This window comes from Camelus bactrianus, chromosome 5, assembly GCF_048773025.1.
Source record: "Camelus bactrianus isolate YW-2024 breed Bactrian camel chromosome 5, ASM4877302v1, whole genome shotgun sequence".
Taxonomy (NCBI): Eukaryota; Metazoa; Chordata; class Mammalia; order Artiodactyla; family Camelidae; genus Camelus; species Camelus bactrianus.
Window position 1 is genome coordinate 27418388 of NC_133543.1, and position 21554 is coordinate 27439941.

Sequence of the window (21554 nt, forward strand, 5' to 3'; positions counted from 1 at the left end):
TTATTAGTTGAGATAGTAGTTTCTTCAATTTATTAAATATAGTATGACATTTCTAATAAAAGTACATTCCTTTTCTTAAAATTGGTGTGCAGGACTTAGTCAATAGGATTTTAAGATTTTGTTCAGTGTATAGACATATTTAATTAGATAATTTAATCCATAACATATTGGACTATATAAAAGCAGTGTTGCGATCTTACCAACTTTATTATTTCATAGGTAAGTAAAAGTTCTGCAAATCAAACTAAATTATATTTCTATTGTTTTTACTGTTGATTTTTTAATAAAAGATTTCCATGAACACTAACAACTACATTGGTTTTGTGAGATTTCTTATACTTAAAAATTTAAATCAATATTACTAGATATTTAAGTCAATTTTATTAGAGTTGAAACATGTTGGGACAACACTTAAAATTGCCAAGTTGCATATTGTAGGCTGTAGTTTTAAAAAACATTTAAAAATACTCTAAGAAGTCGTAAGTGTGATGCTGTGTTTACTGTATGTATAATGAACTTTAAATGTTGATAGGTCTGTAGTGTGAGGAAATAAAAATTATTCTCCTTAGAGATATCTTCTCCTTGTTTGAATTTGGCATCACCATATGACTTTTTCTTGAGAAATATTTTTTCTAATTACTTTAATATCCAAGCATTCCAACAGAAAAATAAACCATTTATATAAAATGCCCCTTAAAAATCATCACGTTTGTTTTAACTTTTTTTTTCTATATTACTTTTCTCCTTTAAATTGTGTCCTTGAATTCAAATCCCAGGTATTAGCATTTTTGATGAGGAGTACACTGAATTTTCCAAATGACTTTAATGATAAGAAATTTAAGTTTAGACTTAGTAGTTACTTATTGCTGTCAATTTATAAAAGTGTTTTTCTTGTTGTCCCTTTTTGATTAGGTGAGTGTGGTCCAAGATTCAGTAAATATATCAGGACATACTAATACAAATACTTTGAAGGTGCCTGAATGTCGACTAGCAGAAGATTTAGGTAATCTCTGGGAAAACACAAGATTTACAGATTGCAGTTTTTTCGTGAGAGGACAAGAATTTAAAGCTCATAAATCTGTACTTGCAGGTACTTTCCTACTTTTGGGTAATATATATATAGTATGTTTCTTTCATAAATTTGTTCATTAAATAATGATGCTTGATCTTGTTACAGCTCGATCCCCAGTTTTTAATGCAATGTTTGAACATGAAATGGAAGAAAGCAAAAAGGTACACATGGTTTAAAGAGCTAATATTTAACTTGTACAAATGTAGAATAGTGGAATGTATATTTTAGAAGTATCAGTGCATGTTCTTATTGTTATACTATGATTTTAGGAAGAAATAGATGGGGGGAAATATGTTATATAGTAGAAAAATAGATGTAGCTTAATGTGGCTAAATATTCCAAATAATAGCTCTTTGACAGCTTTCTAGTAGCAAAATAAATGCCTAGTTGTTATAAAAGGGTAGCTATCCCAAAGGACTATTCTGGTCCATTCTGGACTATTTGAGAGTTCTCCATTTAAGATGTATAGTCCATCTTTTTAGACTTTATGAGTTGATTTTGGAACTTATTTTTTAGAACAAAAATAATTCCTACATTCTTTCTACCACTATAATAAGAGGATATTTATTAGATTTAATAAAGGACATAAATTATATCAGTATACATTAACTATAATCAAGATATTATCTATTTCGTTTTCCCAGATATTTCTCTTCCACCTGTCCCTCTTGAAGTGTAGTCAGATTAGAGACTAGAGGTTGATTTTTGCTGGTTGTACTACATGTAAAACTTTATTGCTCCAACTAGGCAACTTCTGAGTGTGTTTATGTGGCTCAGCTTTATACTCCCTGCAGAACTAGGGGCTGCAACAAAATAGCTGCTTTCTTTCCTTTGATTATTGGTCTGGGCAGGTAGTATGATCAGTCCTCTGATCAATGATGTCAAATATTATTGTCAGCAAAGGGTCAGAAAGTTTAGTATTGTTTAGTGTTGGATATTTATCCTTATTGACCTGAGGAGAAAAACCAGATACAAAGGTGCAGGAGTAAAAGAGCAACTAGTTGTCCTCTTAGACTTGAGTATGCTCAAGTGAAAAGGTGAGGTGCCAGTAGATAATATTATTACATGCCACTTTGCAGAGTTCAGAGGTAGTGGGCTCTGGTATGATCTCGGATATCTAACCCCCACCTTTGCTTAAACTGGGAATACAACCACTGGTTGGTTATAGGGTCTTAGGTATTATATTATGACCTATTTATTTTCAACAAAGGAATAATTAATAGCCATCTTCCTCTAAGATGGATGTCAGAAATTGAATACAGATGTATTTTGTTTGGCCTTACAGGGTTTTTTTTTTGGTTTGATTTTGGTTTGAACTCTTTTTAATTGAGAGATTGGGTTTTTTTCCCTACATGGTAGTGCTTGATTGGGTGTACTTCTCTTGGACCTGCATGCTTTACTTTGTCTACTTAGCGTTCTTCAGATTTGCTTACTTATGTGAATTTTAAAATAGACTTTAATGTGTATTTGAGTTGTATCGTACTTGAGTGCAGATTTGGGGTTTTTAAATTACTGTCAAAGTTTTGCTTTGGTTCATTTGTGTATGTGTGTGTTCTTTAAATATAACTTTCTTTGTTTTCAATATCAGAATCGAGTGGAAATAAATGATGTAGATCCTGAGGTTTTTAAAGAAATGATGAGATTCATTTACACAGGGAAAGCACCAAACCTTGACAAGATGGCTGACAACTTGTTGGCAGCTGCAGACAAAGTAAGTAATTAGGTCTTAAAGAGCTGAAAAATGTCCTCAAGCTTCATGTATCTAGAAAGCTATCATCAAATGAAAATCTCCAATAACTTGAAATATTGAATTAATTTATACTATTTGTGGATGGCTCTTGAGAGTATTCTGAAATAACATAACAGTGGCATAATATGGAAATGGAATTTTTTTAAGTCAAGAAGAAATATCTTGAGCCAATTTAGAGTATATAGAAGAAATGGGAAATTAACTGTAAACTCAGTAGTTTTGAGTGTATCTTTACTGTTTTATGAGAACACACACATAATAGCATATATAATTTATTATAATTTTTAGATAGTCTTAAGGTACAGTGCATGACTTTGTTTAAACAAAGGAAAAATATTGGGTATTTTGTATAATTTAATTTTGTATTCATAGATTTATTTTTTAATCTTTATAATGTTCTTTTAGAATGGCGATTTCTTGAAGGTAGAGAAACAGTGCAGAAATATCAGGAAATTTCACAGCCAGTAGTTCTTTATCCTGAAAGCACTTTGGGAGCTTTCTCCAGAAGTATTAATGTCTGTGCCACTTCTGTCCATGTATATATGTGTATATATATTGTGTGTGTGTGTGTGTGTGTGTATTTTTTTTTTTTTAGTGATAATTATACTTGTTTGCAGTATGTTACCATTGGAGGAAACTGGGACAAGTGTATACAGAATCTCTTCTTACAACTTAGTTGAATCTATAATTATCTCAGTACAAATTTCAATTTATAGCATCAAAAATATTAAATATGTAGGCATAAATCTCACAAAAGATGTTGAAGATTATGTACTGAAAAATACACTGCTAAGAGAAACAGGGAGACCTAAATAAAATGGAGAGAGAAATCTTGTTCATGGACTGGAAGTCTTAACATTGTTAAAACTTTAGTTCTCCTTTGATTAGTAGAACCAACATGTCCCTACCAGAATTGTAGCATGTTTTTTTGGGGGTGGGGTGGGGGAAATGACAAGCTGATTTAAAAATTTACATGCAAGTGCAAGGAACTAGAGTAGTTTAGTAACTTTGAAAAAGAAGATCAAAGTGGAGAACTCATAAAGCTTCAGTATGTAAGACAGTGTTGTACTGGTGGCAAGATAGGTAAATCACTCATTGAAACAGTACAGAAATAGACTCACACATGAATATATAATTCTTAAAACTTTATCTTTGAAAATCTAATTTTTGGTAAAATGAAAAGACAGTTCAGTGGAGAAAGGATAGTCTGTTCAATAAATAGTGCTGGATGAGCTGGATACCCTTTGCCTGAAAAATGAACTATGAACTCACTGAAAAAAGAACTTCGTGAACTTTACATCATATACAAAAAGTAACAAAAAATGGATTATAAGCCTAAAAAAATCTAAAACTTATAAAAGAAAACATAGGAGAAAAATCTTCATGATCTTATATTAGGTAAAGACTTCTTAGCTATGACACCAAAAACATATACATACAGGGAAAAATGATAAATTGGACTCCAGTGAAATTTTCTTCAGAAGACACAGAAGAATATCCACAGACTGGGAGAAGATCCTTGCAAAGCATGTATCTCATGAACTTTTATCCAGAATATATCTGGTCAAGGACTTCTGTATTCAGACTACATAAAGAACTCTCAGAACACAGTGAGAAGTTAACAGTATTATTTCTAAAAATAAAAATATTTGGACACTTTCTGAAATACTGTCAACCAAATATATCTAAAGATGCTCAACACCATTAGTTGTTAGAGTAGTATAGATTAAAACCACCATGAGATACTTCTATAAATATAATAGCTAAAATTACAAAGACCATACTACATATGGTCAAGGATATGAAAAAATTAGGACTCTCATACACTGCTGATGGTAACGTACACTAATACAACCACTTTGAAAGACCAGTTGGCAATTTTTTAATAAGTTTTATGCTTACCGTATTATCCAGTGAGTTTACTTTTAGGTTTTTACTCAAGAGAAAAGAGAACATATGCCTGTATAATGACTTGTATATAAATGTTTACAGCAGCTTTATTTGTAATGACTAAAAACTGGGCACACTCAGATGTTCATCAGGTGAAGGGATAAACAGATTATGGTATGTCTACATACAGTGGAATATCATTCAGCAATAAAAAGCATACAACTGTCGATACACAGAGAACGATCTGCATGAATCTCAAAATACACTGAGTGGAAGCCAGACAAAAACAAGTTTAAATTGTATGATTCCATTTATAGAAGACTCCAGAAAATACAAACTATAGCAGTGGAAAGCTTATCAGAGGTGTTGCCTGGGGTGGGGTGAAAAAGGATTACAAAGAGATAGAAGGAAGCTTTTGAGAATAATGAGTATGTTCACTGTCTTGATTTTAATGATTGTTATATGGCTGTATAAACTTTAAATGTGTGCAGTTTATTGCATGTCAATTATACCTCAATAAAGTTGCCAGAGATGTTCTGATAACATATATACTAGTAAGTTTTTAATGGCTACAAATATGGTTTGTTTAGCTTTATAATTTATTCTTCAGGATTAAATAGTGACAAAATGCAGTGTACTAGCTGGCGTTTAAAATAGTAGAAGAGAGAAATATACTCATTAAGAGTATTGAGTAGTAAGGGGTTTTTAAAGAATAAAACCCTGTTTTAAAAATACACTGTATCTTGCACTTACACAAATAGAAATTTAAGAAAAATTAGTCTTTTTCTTGAATGTATTAATTCATACTTTTTCTACTTAAAACAGTTTAAAGACTTTTAAAGTACCCTCAGCTCAAAGTGTAATATGCTTTAACTTCATTTTCTAAGTTACAAATACGTATTTAAAACTTGGTTGTTTGAGTAAATGTTTAATGCTGTGTTTCCTTACGGACAGTATGCACTGGAGCGGCTGAAGGTCATGTGTGAAGAAGCTTTGTGCAGTAACCTCTCAGTAGAAAATGTTGCTGATACCCTTGTCCTTGCAGATTTGCACAGTGCAGAACAGTTGAAAGCACAAGCCATAGACTTTATTAATAGGTAAGCTATGTTTGTATTTCAGTGGACATGACACCTTCAGCCATTTTTCACCGAACTTTTTCTTAAGTGTGTTTAAATCTTCAATGCAGGTGCAGTGTACTTCGACAGCTTGGGTGTAAAGATGGGAAAAACTGGAACAGCAAGTAAGATGACATCAGTTTCTGACTTAAAGTTGATCTGCATACATGAAATTAAATGTTTGCATAGCCTTTTGTTCATCTACAATAAGTATGAATCCAGATACTAGTTATATGAAGCAAACAGCCAGTTGTTTAAAAAATAATTTGACTACTTAGTGGATTCTTGAGGCTATGCTCCCTTGTAGATCAGCTTCTAACGTGAACTGGGATGGATGCTGTAATTCTTAAGCACATATGTTCACGTAGTATACAGCTGAGTCCAGGTATTTCAGTGACTATTAGAAACCCTCTCCCTGCCTCTTCAGAAGCATTTCTAGAAATGTGGGAAATGTTTATTTTATCCTGTGAGGAATGTACCCTCCAGATTGGCCTGGAAAGTCTTGACATTTGAATGCCAGCCCACTGCTTCTTAGGTTAGCCAAGCGCCCTGCATCACATGCTGTGTTAGTCTGACTGCCTGATAATCCAGAAAGGGTAGCAACTGGGGCGTTCTTTTCCCTGGTACAACTGTACGGGGCGGGGTAGTTGTGACCTCCTTCTAAGCCTGACTCTTCAGGATATGACGTAACTATTAGAACTTACCATTCCCTTTTTTCCTGTCTCATTTTTAGAGTGGCTTTTTTACTCTGCAAGTAATCAAAATCAAAAAGAGTCAATAGGTTGGGGAATTTGCATCTGCTTTTGATTAGTTTTTGCCTATAACCCTTAAATTCCATTTTCACAAATTATCAAAAAGTTGATATGACTGGAAAAAGACAGTGTTAGAGACAAGAAAACAAATGTTTGATTTAATGTCTGCTTGCTTTCATCTGTTTTGATAGATATGAAGTTGGTTAATTGAGTTCTTAACGGTTTATGAATTTTGTTTTCTGCAAGTAAAAATTAGTCACTACTTTTAAGATACTGGTTGTTCTACTTATTGGTCAGTGTGTGTGATAATACATTATCATCATGGTGTGTGAGCCCAGGAAAAGTCAACTGACAGTTGTGATTCTTTGTAGGTAGCCACTTGCAAGCTCTTGTTTTATTCTCTTAAGAAAATATTTTACATTGTATAACTTTTTCAGTGTCAAAAAATGTTTACTTAATCCCATGTAGAAGCTGTGTTGTACATAGGGACCTTCAATAGATATTTGTTGAATTAAATAAGTGAAATTGCCAGGTATATTAAGTATCTTTGTGATTCTAAACAACTAGTTGAAATTATAAACATAATGACACACTGGTAATTCGATGTCAGGCAAATTAAAAAAAAAATTCTTTTGTTATTAGCTGTTTAGTTCAGCAGACATTACTTAAGCGTCTGTTGTGTCTCAGGCACCATGCTAGGGTTCTGCATATAAAAACAATTATGAGGAAAAATCCTTGTTATTGAGACATTTATCTAATGAAAGAAACACATACATGAATATATCATTTCATTATACTTTGGTAAGTAATGTGCTAAAGGTATGTGCAGGACACTTGACTAAAGCTGGAAGTTTAGGGAAGAAGATGACTGAGCTGAGCTGTTTTCTTTATGGGGGTATATATATTTTTACTGAGACTGAACTGAGTCTTAAAACATGACTAGGAATTAGCAGAACTAAGAAGGAAATAGCAGGCACTGCAGACAGAAAGCGCAGCTTGAATCAAAGTACAGAAGCGTGAAGCAGTAGTTGGTCATTCATTTAACAGATACTTATGTTTATTGCCCAGTAGACCCCCAAGGCACTGTGCTCAGCACCAGAAGTATAATGGCAAACATGACAGGTATCTTGCTTACCTTCGTGGAGTCTGTGGTTTAGCAGGAGATACATAGGTAATAGGTAATGTAGAGCATACTCATCTGAGCATATAGCAAAAAGACCTAACCTTTCCAGGGGTCAGAGAAAGCCCTTTTGAAGAATTGTTGTATAAATAAAAGACCTAAAGTATTAATAGGAGTTGCCCTGGTGAAGAAAAGGGAAGAGGTGGGAAAGTGTATATATCCCAGAAAAAGACAATTGTGTGTGCTGAGTTTTGGTGACAAGAAAACATTGTGGGGGGCGGGGGAGGTGTGAGAAGCTGGAGAAAGAAGGCAAAGATAAGATGATGGAAGGCCATCTAAATAAACATTAGGGCTTTTAGACAAGAGTAATGGGCATCTAGTGAAAGGTTTTAACCTAGGGTAGGACGTGATCAGGTGTGTGTTTTTAGCAGTCTCTATGGAAGGTAGAGAGCAGATTGTGGGGAAGCTGAGGTGGTGATGGTAACTGGAGAGCAAGGTTATGTGTGTAGGTAGGCCAGTTGAAAAGTTATTGGAGTGGTTCAGGCATGAGATACGGGTAAAATTACACTTGATTAGTGACAGTGGGGCTAGGGAGAAATGAAAGGATATAATACTTTGAATGGACACTATAATTGGGTATTATTTGGGTGGTGGGTGGGTACAAAGAGAAGATAGGAGACAAGGAAGGGTAACTAGCTTTGCTGCTTGAGTAACTGTATTTACTCAGAGCATGTGGTATATAGGATATAATAAACAGTTCAATATCATACAAAATGCAAGAGCATGGAACTGGGAGGTGGAAAGCTAGAGTGAGGAACTAGGAAACTGTTTCTCTTTCTAAAGAACTTGTTTACTGGCAGTGGAGAACAATAGGAGAGGAGTGTTCATGTTACTAAGGCAGCATGGAAGCTGGTTTGAAAGGAGCCAAGATAGAGAAGATGACAAAGTAGGAGACTTGTAGTAAATCAGATGTGAGCTGATGTGGCCTTAACTGGAGATTTGGTATCTTGGAGAATAAAAACAGGGCTTTGATGACTGGAAAGGATGGCGTATAGGATGACTCCCAGGTTTTGACTTGAATCGCTGGGTGGAAGTCTTAGTTGATTGGAAATGAGGAAGGAAGAATCTGGAGCTCAAGGAGAGGCATGTTGAGTTCCTATCTGATAATCCAAGGTTTGTTTGTTTCTCAGGGTTGGAAACAAACTTTGTGGGGAGGCTAGGATTTAGCAAATCAATATTTACCATCATTGAATATGATAGTTAAAATTGTGAAGAGTGGATGAGATGAGTAATGAATATTAAGGGAAAAGAGTAGTCGAGGACAAAACGTAGAACTCTAGGGAAAACCTGCATGTAAGATCCAGGAGAAAAGAGCTCTTGAAGGAGCAGGTACAGAAACGGTTAACAGTAGGAACAGAAATACAGAGGCAGGTGTCACACGCTTCAGGACAGCACTTCCTGAAAAAGTGAATCGTTTCAGTTGCAACAGAAAATACCAGTAAGATAAAGGTGATATTTAAAGGGTAAATTCAAATGGTTTGAATACATAGTCAGAGTGTTCCAAAACACTTTGAAATCTGTAAATTAAAAAAAATTTTTTGACAGTTCAACAATGCATTTTGAAAATGACTCTATACTAAATATCTCACTTTTTATTTTTCAGCCAAGCAACAGACATAATGGAAACATCAGGGTGGAAGTCCATGATTCAGTCTCACCCTCACTTGGTAGCAGAGGCCTTCCGAGCACTAGCATCTGCACAGTGCCCACAGTTTGCTGTTCCACGGAAACGGCTAAAACAGTCTTGAAATCCTCCAGGAACTGTAGGAAAATGGAACTGACTTTTACTCCTCCAGGTCCAGAAGGATTCTAATACACAAACCATAAGCAAGAGTTGTTTCTGTTGTCTTGTCCACAGAACAGAAGCTGAAAAGCATACTGCTTGCATTTCAGGTGGATAAATTATGGTTTATTCTTCAGCTTTAAATTAGACTGATTATACTCTAATTCACTTCAAGGCCTTAAATTATCTTCAATGACTTCTCTTGTTCATATACTTTAATTTTTTTTTTATTGTGCCTTGTCATTGTGATCAAGGCTATGCAGGATTGCACTAGCTCCATAATGCAGTAATATTGATAACTGAAGATAATAAGTTTCAAAAAGGGATCTTCCATTAGTTTGAGAATGGCAAATGAATTTTGCAGGGTTTGTCCTATGCTATCTCAAAGTTTGAAACTAGGTTCTCTGTACAAGCACTTGTTTTGGAGATCACTGGAAATGTCTCCAGTCTAACTTCTGTTCATACAGGAGAACCTGCTTACCTTCAAGGTAAGTTACGGCAATACACTGCTTCAATTCTAATTTATTTTTCATTTCAGGGGGCAAATATGCAATGAATTGGCCCAGGCTTTTAGTAAAATTTGTGATGTTTGTATGTTAACCGTCCAGACAAACTAAGAGAAGCATAACAAACCTTTGCTTGTTTCTTTTTGAGTTTATCCAAGTTTACAGTGATTGAGAACTGATTGAGGTTAAGATTTCAATAAGAAGAAAGCATGTTTTGTGCTGAATTCTTTTTAATTTATAGTGAGCTACATTTATATGAAGAATTCTGTACATGTTAAAAGTCAGGATGACCAAATGTAAATTTAGTGAGTGGGCCAATTAAGATGATAAATATGCACTTTTAATGTATAACTTTTATATGCTGAATGGTACTTTTTTTTTTTTTTTTTTTGTATGATTGTGTCTTAACTTTTGAAAAATTTTTAAGACAGATGGAGGCAAACTGGGATGTTTGTGAAATAGGTAAGAAAGATATTCTCGATTATAGTTAAATTGGTTTGAATTTCAGATATTCATTATTGAATTTACTCCTGTTTTATCACACTTTGGAGAAGGCACCTGAACAGTAAGTGAATCCTGAACAGTCTGCTCTCCTTCTGAAAATAACAGACTGATACTATTTGCAGACTAAAAGGAGAGAACCCTTAGAAATATGTCAGGCTACACTCAAACCTTTTTTTTCTTCCCTAGCTTTCTCCTTTCTGTCTCAGTTACTGTACCAACATTGTGGATGATATTGAAATTCTGCATAATGTGAACAGGATAAATTATTTATAAATTGTTTTTCACAGGCCAGTTCTTTACTATAAATGAATTTTAGTTTTAAACACATACACATCTTCAGTTTTTGATAGCTCTGTTCACGACGGAGGTCTGTTCCGGTGCATTGTCCTGGAGAAGCAGGAGCAATCAGCGTCAACTCACTGCATCTGATTTCCTGTAACAGTGATATTTGACCACAAGGGGAAAAATGTGTCACTAGGGGGGAAAAAAAAAGGAAAACACATATACCTACGTATACCTATATATCTGCATCTATAACTTTATTCTCCAGTTAAAATTTGTATAATTTGTTTCATTTTTGAATTTAGGACGAAAGGAAAAAAATGAAGTCTGAAGTTTTAAAATAGATTTTATTTTTGTTGTCTGTTAGGTATTTACCGAAGCAATCCTAATATACCAAGAGTGATCCATATTTACATTGAACTAACACTGTCAGATAATCATTGGTTTTAACAGCACACTAGAGTTTGAAAAGACCATTATTTTCAGATATTTTTTCTGTGTATAGTTTGAGTCTTTGTTGTGTTAACTTAAATTTGAAATTGGAAGACTTCCTTAGGTTAGAAAATTCTTATATATGAATGGACTCCATCCGATGTAAGAGTTTCATAGGGAACAGAAATTCACTTCTGTAACTTCACTGTAAGATTGAGCCCATTAAATTTACAATGTACAATTACACACACACACACACATACACGCTGTAAGAATTTAAGATTTTTGCCTGGGTCTTACAAGAAAACAAATTCCTTCCTCAGGCTATAAAATTTTGTTGTCAAATATGAAAATATATCAAAGGCACACAGGCACATTGTGAATTAATTCACTGCTTTGAAACTACATTTCTAACCATAGTGACTTAAGTAATAACATGTATAATGAACATTTCAGCTTACCCTTTCTTACTTACTATAGTGTGTATTGCAAATCTGAAGGGTTTTATTATAAAGATTTTTTTTTTTTAGTTTGGTAGCACATTTTGTACCAAAAATGTCAAACACTGTGTTGTAAGAATATCCACATTTGTAGAAATGTCCACTTTTCAGATAATATAATGCCTACCATTATACTAACAGAATCATAGGGTAGTTGATTTATTTTTTTTATTTATTATGTATATTTTTGGTATTGTGGGTTAAGGCAGTGATAAAAAACTATTAATATATTTTTGATGTGAGTGCTCTAATAGGCTTTTTTCTTTCATTTTTAAACTACACACATTGTTTTCAGTAGGCACAGATTTTGTCCAGAGCAGTGTTGCCTTTTGAACGGTAGGTTTGCTCCTGTTTCCCTTTTGTCACCTAAACAGAGCTTTTTCTTAGAAAAGTAGTAACTGGTTTTAAATATTACATATTATAAAAGTAACCATTGGAGAACTGTTCTTTAGATTGATATATAGAAACACTGTATTTGTGCCTTTTTCATTTTTTAATTGTAACGTGTATCGGTATTTGGAGCACAAATATGAAGGTGCCATAACACTATGGCCTGCCATTGTTACCTCCTTGAATACTCATGTGTCATTGTCTTGAAATAGTAATTGGAGCTCCTTGCATGTATTCCGTGGTCGTTGGGGGGGGTGGGTGGGGTGTGTGTGTGTGTGTGTGTGTGTGTGTGTGTGTGTGTGTGTGTACACGTGTATTCGCTTGGATTTGTGTGTGGTATGTTTGAGTGAATTTCTGAAAATAGGACTCAGTTAAATGTTGAAAGTTTAGATTAGTTGAAATATATGCCATTTAAATGTGCTTTATTTGGGGGGACAATTGAGAGGAAATCATAATTCTCAAACATACGACCAACTTATAGCATGATAAAATGTGAAACAGTGCCTTTTTAGGACATCAATTTTTAAACTGAGTTTTAAAATATTAACAAAGATCTCTTAAAAAGGTGTCATGAACATTATTGGTTTATTTTTAAGCCAGATCTAAGTTAGATCTTAAGTTGCCAAAAGTGTAATTGCTGTTTTATTTGCCCATTTAACTTTTGTGCATAAATTTAAATCCTGAGCAGAATTCTTTATAAAATTGTGGCTCATTGATGCTATCCAGTGTTAATAAAATAGCACACTAGGGCTTTGGTAAATTGTTTTGTTAAAATCCAGCTCAACAGGCTTTTCTCAAAGCCGAGTCTACTTGAAGAAGTGACTTGTCCTGAGTTATTATTCTCTTTGATGGATAAAATGAAAATACTCAGTGTATTCCCACAAAACAAGGTCGGGGGTGGGTTTAGTGTTTTCAGATTATAAAAACAGCACTTTCAGCACACATAAGAGTATTTTGCAAACCTCTTTATACAGATTATGAGCTCTGCTTTATTTAGGTGTTCAATGGAATGATGTAACTTTAGGTCCAGTTGAACGACTATTGAGTGCCTACCATGCAAGACTTCCTCTTCACTAGGAATGAAATCACCACACCGTGTCTTCTGTTTGCATTATGTGGACTTTTTATTTAAATCTTTTTTCTGTTGTTAGAGTTTATCATTGTATACTGTAACCCAGTTAATTTTGCATTCAATATTTTTAGAATGAAGGTAAAACTTGAGTCCCATTTTTGAAAATAAAATTCTGCTGAGATTATTTAAAAATTAGTTCTGGGGGAAATTGATTTTCAAGATTCAAATGTATAAAGAACTTATATTGAACTTTTCAGCCTCATTTTTAATCAGCTGTTAATGATGAGATACTTTTTGTATCTTGTTGCTGAAAAATATTTTTTGCATTTCAGCACGTTGACTTAAAATAAAGTTGTTACTACTTATTCAGAATTAATTGGTTTATTTTGTGTTTATTTGAAAAGTATGAATAATTATTTTTCAGATTACTGTGATGCTTCACAAAAAGAGCCATGTATTTGGTATGGTAACTTAGAATTGTGCATAGTAGTTGCCTTTTCTACATAGAGAGACTGGTGTTTTTTTGGAACCTACTGAAGACATATTCCTCAACTCTGAAATTACATTATGTACATTAACATATGCATACCATCAGTATTGAATGATGTATGCTGATGTTATGTAATTTAATGTAGCACTTGAATAAAGATCACCCTTCCTTGGTCCTCCTACCTCCTCTTAATTTTAATTGATCATTTGCGGCAATCAAAAAGAGCAAATTTGGGCCAGTGTATTCCTAGACCAGCTTAGTAACAGTCACATAATTAATTAGTGCTTTAAAATACTGACCAAAGTAACAGAAACGCACAGTAAAAAAAAACAAACAAAAAACCCTTCCATTTACCCGACACACCCATACACATACACACTGAACTACCCTTGAAAGAATAAAAGGGTTGAAACAAAGTATTACCTATACAATTACAGTAAATAGGACAAGTGGTCACATTCTAAGCTTTAAATGAACTATATATAACCTTTTCCCTTCTACTCTGCAGCAGCTGGCACCCTTAATACTTAGAACACTCGGTTGTTTTGTTTCCTCCGTTTTATCACCTCAGAATCATTTATTTCTAAGAGAAGGCCAAGACTGGCATTTGCTTTGATCACTATTTTTAAATAGAAGAGATTGGTACAAGTCTTCCACACAATATATTTTTTGTTACCTTCTTATTTTTTTGTACCAGGGAGGTTTGTATGCATCTGCAGAAAAGTCTGTCATTCCTGCTCTCACTGCTTCTTTTCCACCTCTCTTGCCCTCCACCCTTAATCCCTTTGTGAAGGATTCACGTGTAGTCCTGGTCCAGTCTGTGACATCAGAGCCAGACATTTCCTATGGTATCTAATCTTACCCTTTTGTCCAAATTCAGACTAGGCCTGATAAGTACAAAGAAAGAAAAATTGTGGGATTTAGGAATAACAATTGCAGTGTGCATGTGCACGCACACACACACACAGACACAGGCAGACAGTGTCCTGAGGACTCATGTTACTGCCACAGTGGAACGTTTTTGGAATGTATACTTTATAAAGTGCCAAAAAAAAAAAAAAATGTACAGGCAGGTCATTATGAACATTGGGCAAAAATGAAAGTGGCATGCAACTGAAACTACTGTAAGATTAGATGAATTAAATTTCATCAGAAATGATAAAGCAGAAATTTGAATGTAGGAGACAGGGTTCACAAATAGTCCCAGATCACAGGGATAGGGATAATGAGATGAAAATAAAGATGATTCAGTTTAAGTTTTATCGACAGTTAATTTAATGGAGTACTAGGCACTGTGCTGGACTGGTTTATAGTGATAAATAAATTATAAATGGTGCATGTCTTCATGAAGTCTGTTCTTGAAGAAGGCACTATAATACAATACAATGTGTGAGTTGTGACAGGAGTACAAGAGAGAAACCTAAGCTGGGATGGGGACAGTGATCTCAGATAGCCTTTCTGAGGAAGTGATGTCAACTTTAAATTGAGTGGGAGGTGGGCAGCTTGGTGATGTTATCATCCAACCAATTGTGTGTAGTCTCTGATGCTGACCAAGATTTGTATGGAACATTTTTTAAAAATAATTAAGGAGCTCTAATCATCTACTGGTAGAATTTAAAATAGACTATGTATCCTCCAAAGCACAAGCAAAATATTGTATGTGTGTGGCAAAGTCGGGGAAGAGAACCAACTAAGATACCAAAAAGGGAGAAGACAAAGATAACATTACAAAGATCTAGCAGAAGTAGTGTGACTAATGGAATAGGTTAAATGTACCAACTATCAGAAGAACTTACTCAGTAATGATCTCAGTCGTGGGTGTGTAACACATGCCCGTTCTGATAGAATTTAATCAAGTCAGTAACAAAATATAAGCCTTGTGAAAGAGGAACAGAGGGTACTTGGGTAGCACATCTGAACAGTATGTTACTGCCAGCCAGGCACAGAAGAGAAAGTTTCTGTAAGTGTGGAGGCTCAAGGGTCAGAGGAGACGGCGACTTTACTGAAATTCAGCAGAGCTAAAAAGTAGCGCTTTTTGTTGATGTGTGCTGCCTCTGTGCGCATGTCTTTCTTTGATGGGGGTAGGAGTGAAACCAAGTGAGAGAACTCTTGAGTCCGTAGGTAGGTAGGACTAATGCAGGAAAGCCCTTTTTTAAGCTCTAAATTGCTCAAACTGACAATCAAGGAAAAAATGTAAACAATTATAAAATAAATTACCTGACAAAAGGCTAGGAACTAAGTTGGCTTTACACGGGAATTACTTCAAACTTCCCAGAAACTGATAATTTCCATGATACATGCATTGAAGTAAACAGTGAAAAATAAATTTAAACAGTACTGTTAACTAAACTAGTATAAAGCACATAATCTTAGAAAATTACAAAAAATAAATGAAATATATGTAAGACACTAATCCATTGTCCTAAAGGTAGTAGTAGCTTGCTACATGCTGTTTCTCCGTCCTTTCCCCACTTTCCTAAGAGAATACTCAAAAGTGAGGCTTACAGACCCACCTCTATTATAAATATGAATGATAGAATCCTAAATTAAATCCTAATAGCTAGAATGCAGTAATAAAAAGAAAAACCAAGCACCCAAGGCTAACCTAGGACTCAGAGGATAGTTCAGTATTATGATACCAGTTTTGTAACACATCAAAAGATAAACTAAAAGCCATGATCGTCAAGTTGAATTCTAGAAAATTCCACATTTTGCACAAGATATCCTTACCAACCATCTATAGGATGTAATTCTGCAACTCACTGACACTTACCATTCTCACACCATTAGCCAAAAACATAATGACAACACACTAGTCATTCCCCAGAATCAGGACCAAAACAAGTAGTTTGACAATATGCTTATTAAATTATTCAAGATATTTTAATCAATGAAATATATATGAAACAAATAAGTATGGGAAAGGAGGCCTATATTTGAAAGATACAATAATGTTTTCCTCGAAGACCCAAATTCAATTTAAAAATTAATGCTAGTTTAGTAAAATGGCTAGGAAAATCTAGAGATAATCTGCAAGATAATATTTACTGGCAGAAACCATTTATGAGGAATACAATTTCAATTACAGGAAATGAACAGAAAATATAATGGAAAGGCCTAGGAATGATCTTTGATTGAGATGTAAAAGCACTACAAAGGGGGAAATTATCCTACAAAATTATACTAAAAGACAGGAAAAAAATGAATTGTAGGGGAAGAAAACAAGAGAAACCATACTGTTGTATAGTCATATTTAATAAACGTATACTTGAGGGAAATACAGGAACACAATATAAGTATTTTTCTTTGGATTATGTGCTGGGACACATTTGTTCCAATGAACTGCATTTTCTAAAATTTCCATAAAACCAAAATATGTGTTTACATTATTAATGAGAAAAAAGATTAAACATTCGAAAAATGTACATTCTGGGAAAGTCAATAAATTGATTTTACTTAAGCTATCCAGAGTAGTAAAGGTAGACTAATCTACCCAGCTTGGGGAAGATAATATGAAAGGTCAGGCATGCTGATCTGCTAGTTTGTACTTAACTCTTAGGCCATCATTACTGATGAGATTGTTTATAATCATTTGGAAATGAAGTGGCAAGTGACTGCTAGGATAATATACATTCTTATTTTTTTAAAAAGATACATTTTCCTTAAAATTAGGGTTTTAAAATTTTTTTCCTTAAAATGATTGATAATTAAATGCTGTTTTGTGTGTGTGTGTTGTTTTATGAGAATTGGCAACACTCAAACTTAGAATCTAGCACACTGAGTCTTGATATGAGCCTTTCCTCTTGGGCTTTAAGGTTTTAGGCTGAATGGAGGAGTGTTTCCTTTAATTATAATTATACAAGCGGGCCCTTATTCCATACAAGATGCAGTGATGGTTAAAAAAAAAAAATACAAAGATTCCTTACTCTCACCCATCTTGCTCACAAATTAATAGAGGAACAGCCATAGATCAGTAATGATCAACTGGTCTTGCTAGATGTGTATCAAAACCAAACTTCTGACTTAGTTGATTTTCCCTGTTGTTAGTCCATTTCCTATTTCACTGATGCCCCCACTTAAGCTTTATTCATTATTCGTTTCTTAGCTTAAGGTGAAAGCTTATTCATTTTTACATATTTCTTTTCTAATAATCATGTAAAGCTATTGATTTTTCTCTAAGCACTACCCACAATTAATTACATCCCACAATTTTTTGTATGTCTTATGTTCATTATGACCAGTTTGAAATATTTTCTAATAGCCCTTGTGATTTATTCTTTGGCCCATGGGTTTACTTCCTATATTGGGGAGGATTTTTCGAGGTATCATATGTTTACTGATTTCTAATTTAAATCTATGGTAGTCAGAAAATATACCCTGTATAATTTCAGTCAGTTGGTATTTATTGACACGTGTTTTATGGCATAGAATATGGTCTATCTTGATGAAAGTTCTATATGCATTTGAAAAAAATATTTTCTGCAACTGTTGAGTACTGAGTGCTATAAATGACAATTAGGTCAAGCTGACTATAGTGCTGCTAAAATCTGTATGTTCACTAATTTTTATCTACTTTTTTCTAGTAGTTACTGAACAATGAGTATGAAAATCTCCAACTTTATCAGTGAATTGGTCTGCCTCCCTTTTCTGTTAATTTTTTTGTGTATTTTGAAATTGATTTTAAGAGCAATATTTAGAGTTATGTATTTTTAAAACATGTTTTATTGAAGTATACTCAGTTCACAGTGTGTTAATTTCTGGTGTACAGCATACTGATTCATTTATACACATAATCCTTTTCATATACCTTTTCACTATCGGTTATTATTCATTACCAGTTGAATAATCAAGTGGGGTTCATCCCAGGGACACAAGGGTGGTTTAACATATGCAAATCAATGTAATACACCACATCAACAAGAGAAAGGACAAAAAGCACATGATCATCTCAACAGATGCAGAAAAAGCATTTGATAAAATTGAACACCCCAAGTGGGTATAGAGGGAACGTATCTCAACATCATAAAAGCTATATATGACAAACCTACAGCCAGCATAGTACTCAACAGTGAAAACCTCAAAAGCTTCCCACTAAAATCTGGGACAAGATAAGGCTGCTCACTATCACCACTCCTATTCAAAATAGTCTTGGAGGTCCTAGCCACAGCAATCAGGCAAGATAGAGAAATAAAAGGGATCCAAATTGGAAAAGAGGTAAAAGTGTCACTATATGCAGATGAACATGATACTATTATAGAAAACCCTAAAAGGTCCACACAGAAACTACTAGAACTAATCGAAGAATTCAGCAAGGTAGCAGGTTACAAGATTAACGTTCAAAAATCAGTTGCATTTCTTTACACTAACGATGAATCAACAGAAAAAGAAAGTAAAGAAACAATCCCCCTTAAAATAGCACCCAAAGTAATAAAATACCTAGGAATAAATCTAACCAAGGAGGTGAAGGACTTAATACAAGGAAAACTATAAACCATTAATGAATTTAGTCAAATACTTTTTCAATTTACTGAGATGATTACATATCTTTATCTTTTATTCTTCTAATGGGGTGAATTACTTTAGGTAATTTAAAAATTTTAAACCAATCTTGATTGCTTGGAATAAATGCACACTGGCTGTGATATATTATTTTCCTATATTGCTAATTAAATTTGCTGGTATATGTTTAAGGAATTTTGTGTGTATGTTTATGAAGGGTATTGGTCTTTGTGTGTGTGTTATTTCATCTTTACTTGTAGTAGCTGTTATTAGGTTTTGTTATTACAATTATTCAGGCTAAATTATTCCAAAATGGGTTGAGCAATGTTCCCTTGTCCTCTATTTTCTGAAAGAGGTTGTGTAATATGGCATTATTGCCTTCTTAAATGTTTGAAAGAATTCACCAGTAAGCTAGACTAGAAATTTTCTCCATAGGGATTTTATTTTTTCTGCAATTTCTTTAATAATATAAGGCTATTCAGATTTTGAACTTCTTCTGATGTACATTTTGGTTAGCTGTGTTTTTCACTTGTGACTGTTTTATATATGTTGTCAAACTTAATTGGCATGAAGTTGCTCATTATAAGCTCCCTTTTTTGTCCATTTAATGTTTGTAGAATCTTTAGTGATATCACCTTTTTCATTCCTAATGTTGGTGTTTTGTTTCCTTTATTTTCTTGACTGGTCTTGGTAGGAGTGTATCAGCTTTAATTAATCTTTTTAAATGTCAAATTTTTTTTTTTAATTCTCCTGAATTTTTTAAATTGTTACTTCCTATTCTATTAATTTCTAGCTTGTCTAACTTTCTTCATTTTAGTTACTCTGAGTTACATTTTCTCATATTTTTCTTTTCTTTTTATGTATTTTTTATTGAAGTATAGTTGATTTGTAGTATTATATTAGTTCCAGGTGTACATGATTCCATGTTTTTACAGATTATACTCCATTTAAAGTTTTTACAAAATAATGGCTATGTTCCCCTATGCTGTACAATATACCCGTTCTGCTTAGTTATTTTATACATAGTAGTTTGTGTCTCTTAATCCCATACCCCTGCCCCTCACCTTTTCTAGTTTTTTAAGGTAGAATCTTAGACTATGGATTTTACACCTTTATTCTTTCCTGTCATAAGCATTTAAAGCCATGACTTTTCTTCTAAAAATATCTTGAAACTGCATCTTAAAAATTGCTTTTTGTTGTGTTTCATTATTGTTCCATTTGACCATTTTCTAATTTCTCTGATTTTTCTCCTTTAACCAATGAGTTATTTAGAAGTGTTTTATCTTGATTTCCAAATAGGAATTTTCCTAGATATCTTATTTTTAAATGTTAATTCTGTTGTGGCCAGAGGCTGTACTCTGGCCATTGATACTTAACAATACTCTTGTTACTACTCAGCATGTAATCTATCTTGATAAATGTTTTACCTGCATGGGAAGAATATGTATTCTTCACTTGAGTAGCAGCCTATAAATGTCTGTTAGGTCAAACTGGTTGAAAATCTATTTAAATCTTCAATACCTTTACTAATTTTTGTATTCTTTTTAAAATCGGTAGATAAATATCCTGGAAGAGGAATGGCCATCTCACTTCCACCAAATGTAATTGTATGTTAGTTTATTTCTTCTGTTAGTCCTGTTGATGTTCTCTTCTTGTATTTGAAGTTTCTTTTTATTAGATACACACGTTTAGGATTTTTCTTTTTCTAATGACTTTATCTTTTTTATCATAATTAAAGTCCTCTTTATCTCTGGTAATACTCTTTGACTTGAAGTCTACTTCAGTAATGTTAATATAACTACACCAAGGTTTTAAATCTTGTATCCGCATGGTGCATGTATCTCCTCCCATCACTTTCATCCTATTTGTGTCTTTATAACTATTTTTTCTTGTGTGTGCGTGTGTGTTTGTATCTAAAGTGAATCTTTTGTAGGCAACATATAGTTGTGTCTTACTTTATTTATAGTCTAATAAATTCTGCCTTTTAATTGGTGTGCATCAACTATAAATACATTACATAAATTACATGATGTAATTAATGATATGTTTGAATTTATATCTTAGGTATTTCTTTTCAGCATTTGGCTTCCATTTTTGTTCCTCTGCTGTTCCTTTCCTGTTCTTGTGTTTCTTAAAAAATATTTTTAACAATCTATTTTATTTCCTCTATTTACTTTTTAAGCTATATTTTTTGCATTTTTAGTTGTTGTTTTAGACTTGCAATATGTATCCTTAACTTATCATAGTCTACTTATAATTAATGTTGCATCATTTCACATAAGCTTTAAAAAAGTACAAATACTTATCACCTCCGTCTCTTGTACCATTCTTATTTAT

The 21554-nt window shown here is 33.5% G+C and overlaps 1 protein-coding gene across 6 annotated transcripts in view; it reads left to right on the top strand.

Annotated features, from left to right (window-relative positions):
• SPOPL (speckle type BTB/POZ protein like) overlaps window positions 1-13604 on the top strand; it is a 61356-nt gene extending 47752 nt beyond the window's left edge. For 5 of the 6 annotated variants that reach the window (XM_074363582.1, XM_074363583.1, XM_074363585.1 and 2 more), the window contains 6 exons: window positions 913-1090; window positions 1178-1233; window positions 2661-2783; window positions 5667-5809; window positions 5899-5952; window positions 9363-13604. In XM_074363582.1, the coding sequence (XP_074219683.1) occupies window positions 913-1090; window positions 1178-1233; window positions 2661-2783; window positions 5667-5809; window positions 5899-5952; window positions 9363-9507 (699 nt within the window). In that variant the 3' untranslated portion in view covers window positions 9508-13604. The remainder of the gene's footprint in view (window positions 1-912; window positions 1091-1177; window positions 1234-2660; window positions 2784-5666; window positions 5810-5898; window positions 5953-9362) is intronic. The other variant, XM_074363584.1, reaches the window with a different exon arrangement.
• The last annotated feature ends 7950 nt before the right edge of the window (window positions 13605-21554 follow it).